Here is a 13,666-nt window from a genome sequence, read left to right as displayed (position 1 = left end):
TTTTAAAACAAAAGAAAGGGGGAGATGTTGGAATCCTTACTAACTGCTAACTAATTAGAGTTGATCTAATCTTACAAGAAGATGTTTTGGCCAGAACCTGAAACTAGGTACTAAGTAGAACTAATCAATACAAGGCTTGTGTTCACACCTTTACTCATTGGAGTTCAATGAGTTCATACCTCCCTTGAAGCTCTTTGGGCCAAAGAGCACTATGGGAGAAAACCCATAATCCCTCTCTCTGGAAGGAGCATAAATAGGCCAATGGGCCAGTCGAAGAAGTTCTTCAGAGGAAGATGCTACAAGTCGAGATTTCACTGGAATGACATGAAGACTGGAGCTGGCTGGAGGCTGAAGAAAGCAGAGGCAGAGGCTGAAGGACCAGACCTTTGGATTTAAAGACATTTGGAGAGAGCTCTTGGAACCAAGCAGAGAGATAGGCCTCTAAGCTAACTGGGCTATACTAGAGATAATAAAAGATCTGAACTTTTATCACCTGGCTGTGTTTTGAGAAGAAAAAGCTCACCACAATTAGTACTGTCAAGAAGTGAAGTAGGCTGTTGAAAAAAGTGATGGATTCTCTCCTCCTTCAAGGATGTCAGGCAGAGACTGCATGACCACTTGTGGGCACGGGATAGTAAAGAATCCATTCATCGATGTAGTTTACATGACCACTGAGATCACTTCCCGTTCTCAAATTCTGGGATTCCTGGAAATAAAACGATCATCAGAAGTTACTAAGATACTGTTATTGCTTTTCTTTTAATTTAATATTTGCAGATAAAACTAAGCTGAAATTCTTAACACCTATCTCCCCCCTTCCTTTTCTTTAATCAGTCTGTTACTTCACTGTGGAAATCAAAGGAGATCACAAGGAGAGGTCACAAGGATAAAGATTCATATTGTATTTCCTTTTTGATTAGTCACTGTGGCAAAAAATTTCACACAGGTAGCCATCTGGTGACTAATTTCTCTCTCTTCAGCAAGGCTAGATCCAAATGAATGCAAATAATGATTCCTACTGAAGTAGTTGCATTTGTTCATATTCACACTCATATTTCCATGGGACTAAAATCATTTACCACTTTTTTCATAATCATAACTTTAAGAAGAACACATTCAAATATGTAACCATTGCTGGAAATTTATTATTTTAAAGGAGATCTAGTTGCATAAACATTCTGTTGTGAGGACCATATTCAAAATCTTTGCTCCATTTCATAAAATTTGCCAGAGTTTGTGCAATGTTGAATAATTTTTGAGAATCCAGACTTATCTTAATGACAAAAAGAGGCATTAATATAGGAATTTTTATATTTGTAATTTTTAAAAATATTTTAATAAAAATAATTTGGTTGATTTATTTTTCAGCTCTGTATTATTTTTATTCTCATCATTGAGAATCTTGCCTTAGAGAATCATGTAAGGATATTAATTTTCTTCCTTCATAAATGTGTATAATGGATAGAGTATTTTACTCTAGTCACAAAAATCTGAGTTTGAACATAGCCTCAAGGGCTTTGGAGCCCAGTGATCCTGAATAAGAAATTGAACTGCTCTGAACCTCATTTCCCTCATGTATTAAATAGGACCAATCTCAGTGTAATGTGCTTTGCAAAAATTAAAATTCTTTGTAAATGTGAACTGCTAATTTTTTTAGTACTTCACCCAATACTAAAGGTTTTGATTTATGTTGCTCACTCGTTGGCAAACCAATTTGATTCTAGATCTTTATGCATTCAGAGTGAAAATAACACAGCTCTGACCTTAGTAGTACTAAGAATAGTGAAGAAAAGGGATTCTGCTTCCTCATTTATCACTCTATTTAACAAATAGAGAAATTAAATCCCTCAGAAAAAAAAGCTAATCAGACCCATTCGTCAATAATATTTCAAAGCATCACATAAGACCAGCAGATTTACCCATTTTTCTGGAGTAGAGAATTTATCTGTGAGCCTCATTTTGCAATTACAGCTAAGATATGTTGACTCTGTTGATTAAGATATTTGATATATGCAGTTCTTTCTATTTTTAACTTGGTGTTCACTATCACTTACCTGTAACTTTTACATCTTCTATCTATTTCTGATCTTTACTTGATAGAGATGTTGATAATTAGGGAGAGATACAAAAGGAAAACAGCACAGGAGCAAATGCTTAAAAGAATGGAGTTTATTTAATTCTGAAAATATATGATATTTGCTGAATGACCAAGAATTGATCATACTTGCTTTTATTATGACCAGATACAGTACTCAATCAGAGCATACCACAAATGTTTTCCCAAGTATTACGTGATCCAGTACCTCATGGGATTAACATTTATAATACAACAACATCTATGTTTTTATTTCTAGAAAGAATTAATAATTAACATGGCATTCTTCATTATTATTCTGGGAAAAACTGTATTGTTTTTATTGTGCATTCTGTAGTAGTACTTTAAGCTAGATGGTACAGTAGGTGAGTATTCTACTGTACTCACCTACCTGAATTCAAATCTGGCTTCAGATGCTTACTAGCTTACTAGTTGGGTCACTTAACTCTGTCTTGATTTCTTCAAATTTAAAATAAGCTGGGGAAAAAATGGCAAACTACTATCTTTGCTAAGAAAATGTTATTTAGGAACACAGCTGAAACAACTTTAAAATAAAATGTCCAATAAATTCACAGCATATAGTAGACACTCAGTAAATACTTGTTAATTGATTGATTCATCCATACAATTTTGTCCCATCCCGTAGTACAACACTTTACACTTAGCATCCACTTAATAAATGTTTTATTAAGTCAAAATGAATTTAGCTTCCTATATAATGGCAACAAACCACTGTGGAGGTTGCTAAGTGGTTTATGCCTGCCTAAGATTTCACAGAGAAATTTGAATTAAAGTTACTTAAAAAGAGGAGATAAGGATTTCACTGCAAAACTAATCCCTATGACAATAACAGTAATTTATTTGGTAATGACATTACAGGTCTGGTTAAACCTCCCCTAAAAAGATCTCGTTCTGCCCCTGATGGGGGAGACGAAGAAAACCAGGAACAACTACAAGATCAGATTGCTGAGAGCAGCTCAATAGAAGAGGAAGAGAAAACAGATAATGCAACCTTACTTCGCCTGCTAGAAGAGGGAGAGAAGGTATGGTGTTTGAAAAACATTGGATCTTGCTTTACTTAAGAACTTTGTTTAAATATTTTCAGGGAAGCTGGTCAGTGATTTAGTCAATAAGGTACATGTTGGGATGCTAGAGAATCTGTTTTTTATTTCCCGTGATAAACTGTGATCTTAGTTGAGTCATTCAACTTCTCAGTGATGAAATTCTTGAAACTTGATTAAGAACTCATAAATTAAGATCATAAAATTAGTGGGGGTTTTTTATTTATATTTTGTGTGTAGGCAATGCATGAAGAAGTGAATGAGGATCAAAGGATTGTCTGTTTGCATCAGACAGTTTTGCCCTAGAGCTATGGACTGGACCTGTGATTTCATTGTTATAATGAATTCCCATATAGGAAACTCTCTCTCCCCATGCAGATTGACACATTCTCTGCAGTTTTTAGTCTTAGATAGTTAACAAGAGAACTGAATAAATTAGTGTCCAAGATCATAAATGGTCAGGATGTATCAGAGGCTGGACCTACTCACACCTGTCTGGCTTCAAGACTGGCCCTCTGTTCACTGTTCAATGCATTATTTCTCATCACCATTTCTCTTAGCTACTCATAGATAAGTAGGTTATCATTATATTGAAGGTTTTTTTTTAATTTTCTGTTTATTAAAAAAATAGAAATAAGAAAAAAAAAAAGAAAACAAAGCAGAACATTGTCATATGCCCAGCAGAATGTCAGGGAGGATTCAAAATACATAGCAATGAATTTCCAGTTCAAGAAAAGATATGTGTGTGTGTGTGTGTGTGTGTGTGTGTGTGTGTGTGTAGAAGAAATTGTATTCATGAGTGCCTATTTTTTTCTTTACTTCCTTATAAATTGTTCTTTTGTTCTCTGTTGCCCACTTTATTTACTTTATTCTTTTTTTCCCCTTTCATTCCCCCCCCCCTTTCCCAAGCAGGCTATAATAAAGCACAGAAATATTTAATGGATACACACACACACACACATACACACGCACGCATACACGCACGTACATACGCACATATTTACATATATATTCACACCTATCCAGAAACCCACACCTATTTATATACACACATACATAGAACAACACGCATACGTATCTACATATATTCATACATACACATATGTGCCTGTATTTACTCATATGTAAACATGCATTTAAAACAATATTAGTATGGCTGACAAATAATGTAAATTTCTCTCTTGATTAAATCTTTACATTTGTATCTAGGATCAATGATTACTAGCCATACTTTTTTCCCCTAATAAATTTAACTCCTGATCTTTGTTGTAATGTTTATGTATAGTTCTACTTTCATATCCCTGCTAATTCTTCTACTTTAATTCTGCTCCTTAACTTGCTTTGCTATTATTTAACCTTCCTTCATCCATGCAGCCTTCCCTTATCTTCTTTCCCCACACTTTGCTTCCTCCTCTGACTAATTCTACCCTCATCCCTTATTATTTTGTAAATTTTGGAAGATGCTATACCCTTTACAGTATATATGTAGTGTTGCCTATTTAACCCATTCCCTTTGTGAGTAGATTTTCAGAACTACAAGCTTTCCCTCCACCACCCCTCAATGCAATTGTGACTATTCTTCCTCTGCACTTCATTTGTATAAATCTTTCTTTTGAGCTATCCAATTACTGATATCAATCTTAAACATATGGTATACATTTCCATGTTAAAAACACTAACAGTTTGTCCATGTTGAATTCTTTAAAATTAATCTTGATTATTGGCTCTTATATGTTACGTTTTCTATTGAGTTATGGTATACTTGATAAAAAATCCTGATAATCTACAAATTCGTTAAATATCCTTTTTTTTTTTATTCGATTTTGTGAATAATTTTGCCAGGTATGATATTTTTGGTCACAGGGCTAGTTTTTTTTATTGCTGGCATATATGATTCTAGGACCTATAGTCCTTTTTTGTGATTGCTGATAAATCCTATACAATTCTAAATGTATTTCCAGCATTATCAGAATTGGTTTTTTCTTGTTTTTTTTTTTTTACAAGATTTTCTGTTTGATCTGGGTTTTTTTAAATTTTGCAGTAATATTCCTATGTGTTTTTCACAAAAGACCTCTTGGAGGTGGTGATCAATGGATTTTTGTTTTTTCCATTTCTACTTGTTCTATGTTCTGTCATTTGGGGACAATTTTCTTGAATTATTTCTTGCATTGTTGTGTAAAGGCTCTTTTTTTTCTTGTTTATTTATTTGTTTATTTTACATTTCTTTTTTTAATTTTTATTTTATTAAAAAACAGAATAAGAAAAAAGAAAAACAAAAAAGGAATAAAAACAAAATAAAACAAAGCAGAACATTGTTATGTGTCCAGCAGAACATCAGGGAGGATTAAAAATATATAATAATAAAGTACCAGTTCAAGAAAGAATATCTTATACTAGGAGAAATTTTATTCATGAGTGTCTATTTTTTCTTTACTTTCTAATATTAATACAGTTTTAATAAATGTCAGAATTCTAAGTCATTCATTGGGAATCATTAATATGAACTAATGATAAGGATACCTCAGAATCACAGAAAGATCCATGAGGCTTTCCTTTTATTACTAGTAGTTTTGTTATTAGCTTTGTGACAAGAGATAAAGCAGAAGGTAGATGTTTTGTCTTAATATTGTAGGAAAGTGTTTTCTTCCAGATATGTTCAGACTTTTTTCATTAATTCAATTTTTTACCCTGCTCTTATCTTTTATATCTTAATGTTATAGGAAATAGTTTTAAACTTGATGTTTAGATGACTCATGTTGAAATGAGTTTTAAGAGAAAAATCTTGTTACTGAGAGATAGTAGCAACCTAGGAAATAGCACCTACATTGAAAGATCACCAGTCCTCTCCACTTGTGAAAACAACAGAATTTCAAACAAATTTTCCCCTTTATATAACCAATATGTCAGTGAGGAATAAGGAACAAAGCCAGTTTTTCCAATTACTTTAACTTTCCCAGGGTATGTAGCAATGGGAAAAAAGAAAAGTAAGCTATGGACGTTCTCCCAATCTAAATTCCTTTTCACATTCCTGCCCTCTGACAGCTGAGATTCTTCTACAGTGAAGCATGCTTGGCACATGCTACTGTGTAAATGTAATAATTTAGTGTACAAATTTACTGAGTTACCTAAATGACATTAGAGAAATGTTATGAATACATAAAATGTAGGCATTGAAATCAAGCATTTTCTATGTAGCAAACACTGTGGAAAATTTCCTAGAATTTTATCATGGACTTCTCCGTGAATAGAATGAATATTCTGTACAGTTCAACCCTATGGGTCCCCTTCTTTCTTCTCACCCCCATGCCTACCTCTCTAATCTGTAACTTCATATTGCCATAACCTTTCTACTTCTGTTTGCCTACTTACAACTCATCCTGCATGCTCCCTAAGCTCAGATTGGAATATAACACTGCCCAAGCATCTCTGACTCTCTTACTGCCTTTAGGATAATATAAGAGCTCCTCAGCTCAGCCAGCCACAATCTTTCTGCCAAATATATTTTATGCTACTCTATTTTCTATCCCATCTTGTCTACTTGTGATGTCCCACATCTGCATACAGACTCTCCTTCTTTACTTCCTCTTAGAGTCTCGAGGTTCCTTCAAGACTCTGTCCAATAGACTCACACCTACACAAGACTTTTCCCAATGTCTTCTTGTTATTAGTTTCTCTTGAAATCACTTTCTATTTTCTTGTCTGCACATATTACAAGCCACATACACACAGAGAAAATAAGCTTTTTTTATGGCAAGGACTGTTCCAGGTCCATTTTTGTCTTTGTATCCCTAAGGCCTGATATACAGTCTCATACATGAAAGCATCTTGTCATTATTGAAAGGAATTGAATTAAATCTTAAATTCAACTTAACATCATACTCTGCTCTGATCTCTTTGAAGAATGACTCTATCATTCAGTATGATAGGGGCCTTTTACAACTTTGTGAAATGTGCAGATTTGATAAGTGTACCATCTTTTTCTTTATCCATGTCACTAGTAAAAAGAAATAAATAAAATTTGAACAAGCCCAGACTAAAAGCAGGCTCCCACGCATGCCATTTTTGTAAATATGGGTCCTTTCGCTTCTTGGATACCAATGGAGACATTGCTGGATCAAAAGGCTTGGAAAGTTTGATAGCCCTTTGGGCATAGTTCCCAATTCTCAACTACAACTTAACATTTTTTTTTTTTTTTGGTCTCAAATCCTAGGTCATTCTCAGCTTAATATATTTTAGCATGTTTTTAGCCCAGTTATGTTTCACTGCTTACCCTCCCTTTTATATCCCTTGCCAGGAACTGAAGAAAAATTTAATGGCCTGTGGTTTGCAGGCTCTATTCTCTTTGCTTTTTTTTTGAAGATTTGGAACTTTCTTGTCTTTTCTTCTGTATAGTCTTTTAAAGGTTACAAACAGTAGTTCAGGAACCAAATCTGCCAATTCTTTCAGTACATAAAGGTACAGTTCATCAAGGTTTAGTGAGTTGAACTCATCAAGGACAGCTAAGCACTTTCTTAATATTTCCTTAACTTACTTTGAGTATTAATTCTCATTAAGGTACAAAGGTAATGCTAATAAAAAAAATTGAAAGGGTACTACAGTATAAAGCAAAGCATCGTGTGCATTGGCAATAGAAAAAACTATTTTTATTCTATAACATGAGCATTTTCAGATTACCTGAAAATTAATATTGAGACATTCCTTAGTTTCTTTTTTAAAGTACATGATCTTAATTCTTCTAATTTTTTTTCTTAAATCTCATCTTCTTATTAAGTTGTATTGCCCAAAGGAGTCTAAAAAAGGTTTGGCCAATACTGCTAATCTAAACATAATTTTTTAAACATGTTTCAGATTCAGAAAAACTTGGATGTGAACTGATGCAAAATGAAATGAGCAGAACCAGCAAAACATTGTACATAGTAACAGCAATATTGTATGATGAATTTAATTATTCTAAACTAAATTATTCTTAACTATTCTCTTGTTAACTTATCTATTTTTAGAACTACAATGATTTTAAATTATTCTGAAGGACATAAAAATACAGAGAAAGAACTGATGGATTCTGAATGCAAAGTGAAGCATATTTCTGTTTTTATTTTATTATCTTTGTTTTTTGAGTTTCCTTTTGCAATATGGCTAACATGGAAATGTTTTGTATGATTGCACATGTACAATCTATATCAAATTGCTTGTTTTTTCTCTTTTTTTTAATAACTTTTTATTGATAGAACCCATGCGAGAGTAATTTTTTTTTACAGCATTATCCCTTGCATTCACTTCTGTTCCGATTTTTCCCCTCCCTCCCTCCACCCCCTCCCCTAGATGGCAAGCAGTCCTTTACATGTTGAATAGGTTACAGTATAAAATTGCTTGTTTTCTCAAGGAGGGAGAGAGAAAAGGAGGGAAGAAGAATTTGGAATTCTAACTTTTTAAAAATTAATGTTAACATTAAATGTTAATAAATCAAGATGCACCAAATGATATGCTTTCAAATGTTTGTTAACAAAAATAAATAAATGGGAGGACAACTGGGTTTTTTTGTTAGCCCAGGAAAGGTTAGGAAAGCTCAGAGGATCATATGATTGCTTTAATATATTTCATGATTTTAGTTAAGAACATCCTGCTTCATACATGTTAGTGAGAAAAATAAATAGTGATCAAAAGCTATATTCACCTATATTGACTGAAAGTTGATGGTTTTCTTATAGATTCAACACATGTATCGCTGTGCTAGAGTCCAAGGGCTTGACACTAGTGAAGGTCTACTTCTTTTTGGTAAAGAGCATTTTTATGTGATTGATGGGTTTACAATGACTGCAACCCGGGAGATTCGGGATATTGAGACCCTGCCTCCAAAGTAAGTAAAACACTGAAATAAAGAAAAATAATTGAGCATTTGGAGAAAATATTATTTGATAATATGCATGTAAATTACTTTGTAATCATTTAATTTGTACGTATCAGTTTAATTCCATAACCATTTATAAAGTATCTACTTTTTGCAACATGTTTTAGTAGGTGCTGAGAAAACTGGTGATCATGTATTACTAAGATTTAATTATACAGGGAAGTATGGGAAAGCCTTCATTTAGACCGGCCAAAATCAGAATCAAATTCTGCATTAGACAACTTGAAACTTCTATTTAAAATTTTAAACTATTTAAATTTTAAACTACATTTGCAAATGTTGTTGTTGTTGTTTGTACTTCATTCTCATTGAGTTCCATGACATCAGGGAGGTGATTCCATGACATCCAAGTGAATTGGATTTGAGTGAGGGAGGGCTGTTCTAGGTCATCTGCCTCACTTTCTCCATCTGGATCCAGTGGCCAGAGATAGATGAAGAGACTGGAAATAGCTCTGGATACAGTGGGAAACATTGGCCTCTTTATGCTGAGGACTTCAACAGGTCTCTTGTTTGGCTGAAGGCATACCTTTTCAGTGATTAAAGCAGGTGGCAATTGAAACAAAGAATCTCCTCTTTCACCTAGTCCAAAAATTAAAAAATCTAAATAAATGAATGAATCCGGGAGGCCAGGGTTTCTGACCCTGCTATTTACAAATAATTGCTATTTACATTTATTCTGAGTAAATTAGAATTTCAAATATTATACAACTCTGCAGAAAGTACACATTGCTTTATGGTTGCAACATAATAGGGGGCAGCTAGATGGCACGGTGGATAGAGTATCAGCCCTGAAATTGGAAGGACCTGAGTTCAAATTTGACCTTAGACACTTAACACTTCCTAGCTGTGTGACTCTAGGCAAGTCACTTGACCCCAATTACCTTAGCAAAAAGAAAGAAAAGAAAAGAAACATAAAAGGAAAGTGGGCTTCTTCATATACTCTGAACATGAGAGAACATACTGTCCTAATTGTGATTCATATGGAATTAAGAATTGACTAGTTGATAAGTTTTCCCTCAGCTTTCTTAGGACATAGATCTAGAGCTAGACGGAGCGCAGGGTCCTCTGATCTCCACCATCATTGCTCAGGGAGGGTGCTCATCACGACAAGGTCAGTGACTTGCTCAGATCATATAAGTAGTGAGCAAAAGAGTACCTAGAACATCTGACTCCAAGTCCTACATTTTTTTCCCTCTTCTGTGCTTCTCCCCATCCTAATAAGGAGGTGACAGTGAGCACCCAAATGGCAAAGGCTAACTGGTGCCCATGGGAAGCTAAGAAGCCCGGAGCCTTGGTGTCAACGGTAATCAAAAGTGATAATTATAGCTGACATTCATGTCATGCTTTTAAGACTTTTGCACTGTCCCTTACAGAATTGTAAAGGAGTCACTGAAAGAATCATTCATCCCAATTTTATAGCTTAAGAGACTTGCTTGTGGTCACACAACTAGTAAAGATATTTATGAACTATATGACTGCTACCAATTTACTTAAGTTCTCTGCTTTATCATTTCCTCATCTGTAAAATGGGGTGGTGCCAGCCAGAGAAGTTACCTCTCAGAGATTAATTGGGCAAGGTGATAGAAGGAAAGGACTTTGAAAATCTTAGACTACTAAGCAAGTATCAGTTATGTTTTTGTTATTAATCACAAAAGGAAGCTCAAATCTCCTACCCTCATTTTTTAATCACTAATGAGCTTCTGACACATTGAGACTTTTAGCAGGAAGATTTATTAACAGTTTTGTAATAAGAACTGATTTAATTCTGATAGTACATCAGTTAACAGCTGTTTGAAAGAAATCTTTTTGGTTTTCACTACAGTTTTTTTGTGTGCCAGTCCTTGATTTTGATGTGGTCTTATTTGAATACAGCCCCAAGATCTAAAGAGAGATTCATTATATATTCAGTAGTTATTGAATAAGCAATAAAGGTCTGCCTGCAGAATGTCTTCCTCTTTATACAGAGGTGAGCTGATAACCTGTCAGATATGTCACAAGAGGGATTCCTTTTCTATATGTGTTGAACTAGGTGGCCACTGAGAAAAATTGTGTTAACCTTTATATTGCCTTCACTGATAGGCGCAAAGCCTTTGCCTGAGTTCTGAACGAATGACTTACTTCTGTCCTACAAATATATAAACCAAACTCAGATGTAAAGAGAATATCAGAGAATTTGACATCCATGTGGAAGAATCTTCTTTATTGTTCAAATGCCACCAACATAATGATAAATCATAACTTGTCTTTAAGCCTATAAAGGTTCTGTTTGGCCTTAAGCTCACTGTGACTTTGAAGTTAAAGAGATTCATATATAAGCATCTTATATTAATCACTTATACATAGGTAATATAAAATTATAAAGTTCCCATAAATACAAACACACACACAAATTAAACAGATTCTACATCTTATAGAATTTTATTCCATCAATGTAAAAATATTATTAATTAATAAATGAATTCTTGTGTAAGTCAAGGAAAAATAGACAACAGAGGCTTTGAGTCACATTAATCAAAGGATCACAATAAGCCAGTACATGGAGGCAACTATTACAAACACACTGATCTCTTCCAGATAATGCAAATTAAATATAAATCTGTTGGAAAAAAAAGTTATGGCTATGTATATTTAGAAACTAATTCTCATCCTGAAATTAAAACTATTGAAAAACATTTTTAAAGTAATTAATACCTATGAATTAGCAGTCTTTTTTGAACTAGAGAAGAAGCAACACATTTGGCAATTCTTCTCATAAAAACTTTTGTCACATTAATGAAACCAAGACAGCTATAAAAAGATTCACATTTATTTAAAAGAGGAAAGACTACTGACTCTATCTGCTTAGAGTACATGATAAAAACCTTACAGAAATTCTTTTCGTATAAGTAGTACTTCATCAAACTACACTAGTAAGGACTAACAACAGTACTCATTATGCATTGGATCAAATGTCACAGAAAATGGCTTTCCACTGTGAAAAACCTGTGAAGATCTAAGAATGAAATCAAAAGGCCCTTTTTGGGAAACATCTGTAGGAACTCAAATCAGCAATATGTCAACAAAGAAGCATCAAACAAACTGCAGGACCATGTATATATGCTGGTAGAAACGGTGCATTGGTTAATGTAGTTTAAGATGAGTTTTTTTTCTATTGGAAAATACTAAAGAGTTATATAAAAGCCCTGTTGGTCTCTATCTTATCCTATTCTAGAACTATTCAATTTTATATTGCAAGTTACAGAAATTAAGAATCTACAAAAAAATTAATACATATCATCATATAAAATATTTATAATCTCTAAGATATATGGAATGAAAAATTATGAAACTATAGAAACCTAGTAGAAGAAATCAATACAATGTGGGTATGTATCTTCCTCATCATTGTGTCTGCTCATAGAGCCATGCTGAAGATGCTTGAGGAGAGCCTGCAAGGAAAGAGCTGACAACTTAAATACTTCTATTTAATTGCAAAAAGCAGCCATTTTATCCCCTCTGTGAAAGGGTCTACAGATAAAAGAAGTCTTATTCTAAAGCTGTTCTTTCTATCTGAACACTCACTATCAAAAGAAATGAGAATAAGGTGATAATTATTAATTACATTTGAACCTAGGTCTTGGTGTCTTCAAACCCGGTATCTTCAAATGCATTAAAAAACATACAATAAACTCTCCACAGGATTGAGCAATTATGATATATGAGGCATAATAAAAGATGCCGACACACTTCATAAAATCTATTTTTCAGAGACTGAATTAGAACATCATACTTGAGCTTTGAAATATATCTCTTCATTACTTTTAACAGCAGTAATACAAATAATATGTTTCAAACTATGTACCTCTTTCAATGCTAACAAGTATTAAAAATTGCCTATAAGTAATTGGTATTTTTCTTTTCAGCTTTTAAAGTTATTTTAATTGTGTCTCTTTTAACTAATATTTTCCCATCCCTGATGCCACAGAACAGGCTTTGTAAATAATATATTCTATCTTTACTAATGACTATCGTTATTTACATTTGTATTTATCATCCTTTTTGATGTCCACAGCATGCATGAGCCAATTATTCCAAGAGGAGCAAGACAAGGTCCCAGTCAGCTTAGAAGGTCATGTAGCATTTTTGCATATGAGGATATTAAGGAAGTTCATAAAAGGAGGTATCTGTTGCAGGTAGGTTTTGTTTGGATAAAGGATTCTTTATTATAATATTTTATCTCTGAGATTTATTATTTTTTGTAAAAGTCTATTATAAAGCATTTGACTGTTTTTCAGATTTAATCATACTATAGATAAAAGACTTCCTTCTTGTATATAATAATGTATCTTGCATATCATTTTATAAGATAGACCACTCTTGGTCTATTATTCTTATTATCTATCCTTCCTTTTTATTCTCAAGATTTTTATGACATTGTTCTCTCTTGCTTCTCCTATTTGTCTGTCTGCTTCTTCCTCATCTCCTTTTCTGAATCATCTTCCATAGCCCACTCCTTAATTACAGTGAATCCCCAAGGCTCCACTCTGTATTTTGTCATCTCCATACTTTGTTGGCAGTTTTATTAGCTGACGTGGACTTAATTAAAATTACTGTGGGGGGGGG

At 33.6% G+C, this 13,666-nt stretch overlaps 1 protein-coding gene across 1 annotated transcript in view; it reads left to right on the top strand.

Annotated features, from left to right (window-relative positions):
• The window catches only part of WDFY3 (WD repeat and FYVE domain containing 3), a 316,134-nt gene that overhangs the window by 257,606 nt on the left and 44,862 nt on the right, over positions 1 to 13,666 (top strand). Inside the window, exons 45-47 of the mRNA XM_051965853.1 lie at positions 2,975 to 3,138; positions 8,865 to 9,013; positions 13,116 to 13,236. Coding sequence (XP_051821813.1) covers positions 2,975 to 3,138; positions 8,865 to 9,013; positions 13,116 to 13,236 — 434 coding nt within the window. The remainder of the gene's footprint in view (positions 1 to 2,974; positions 3,139 to 8,864; positions 9,014 to 13,115; positions 13,237 to 13,666) is intronic.

This window comes from Antechinus flavipes, chromosome 6, assembly GCF_016432865.1.
Source record: "Antechinus flavipes isolate AdamAnt ecotype Samford, QLD, Australia chromosome 6, AdamAnt_v2, whole genome shotgun sequence".
In the NCBI taxonomy this organism is placed as follows: Eukaryota; Metazoa; Chordata; class Mammalia; order Dasyuromorphia; family Dasyuridae; genus Antechinus; species Antechinus flavipes.
Note: the sequence above shows the minus strand (reverse complement) of the source record. Positions and strands in the feature narration are given on the sequence as shown.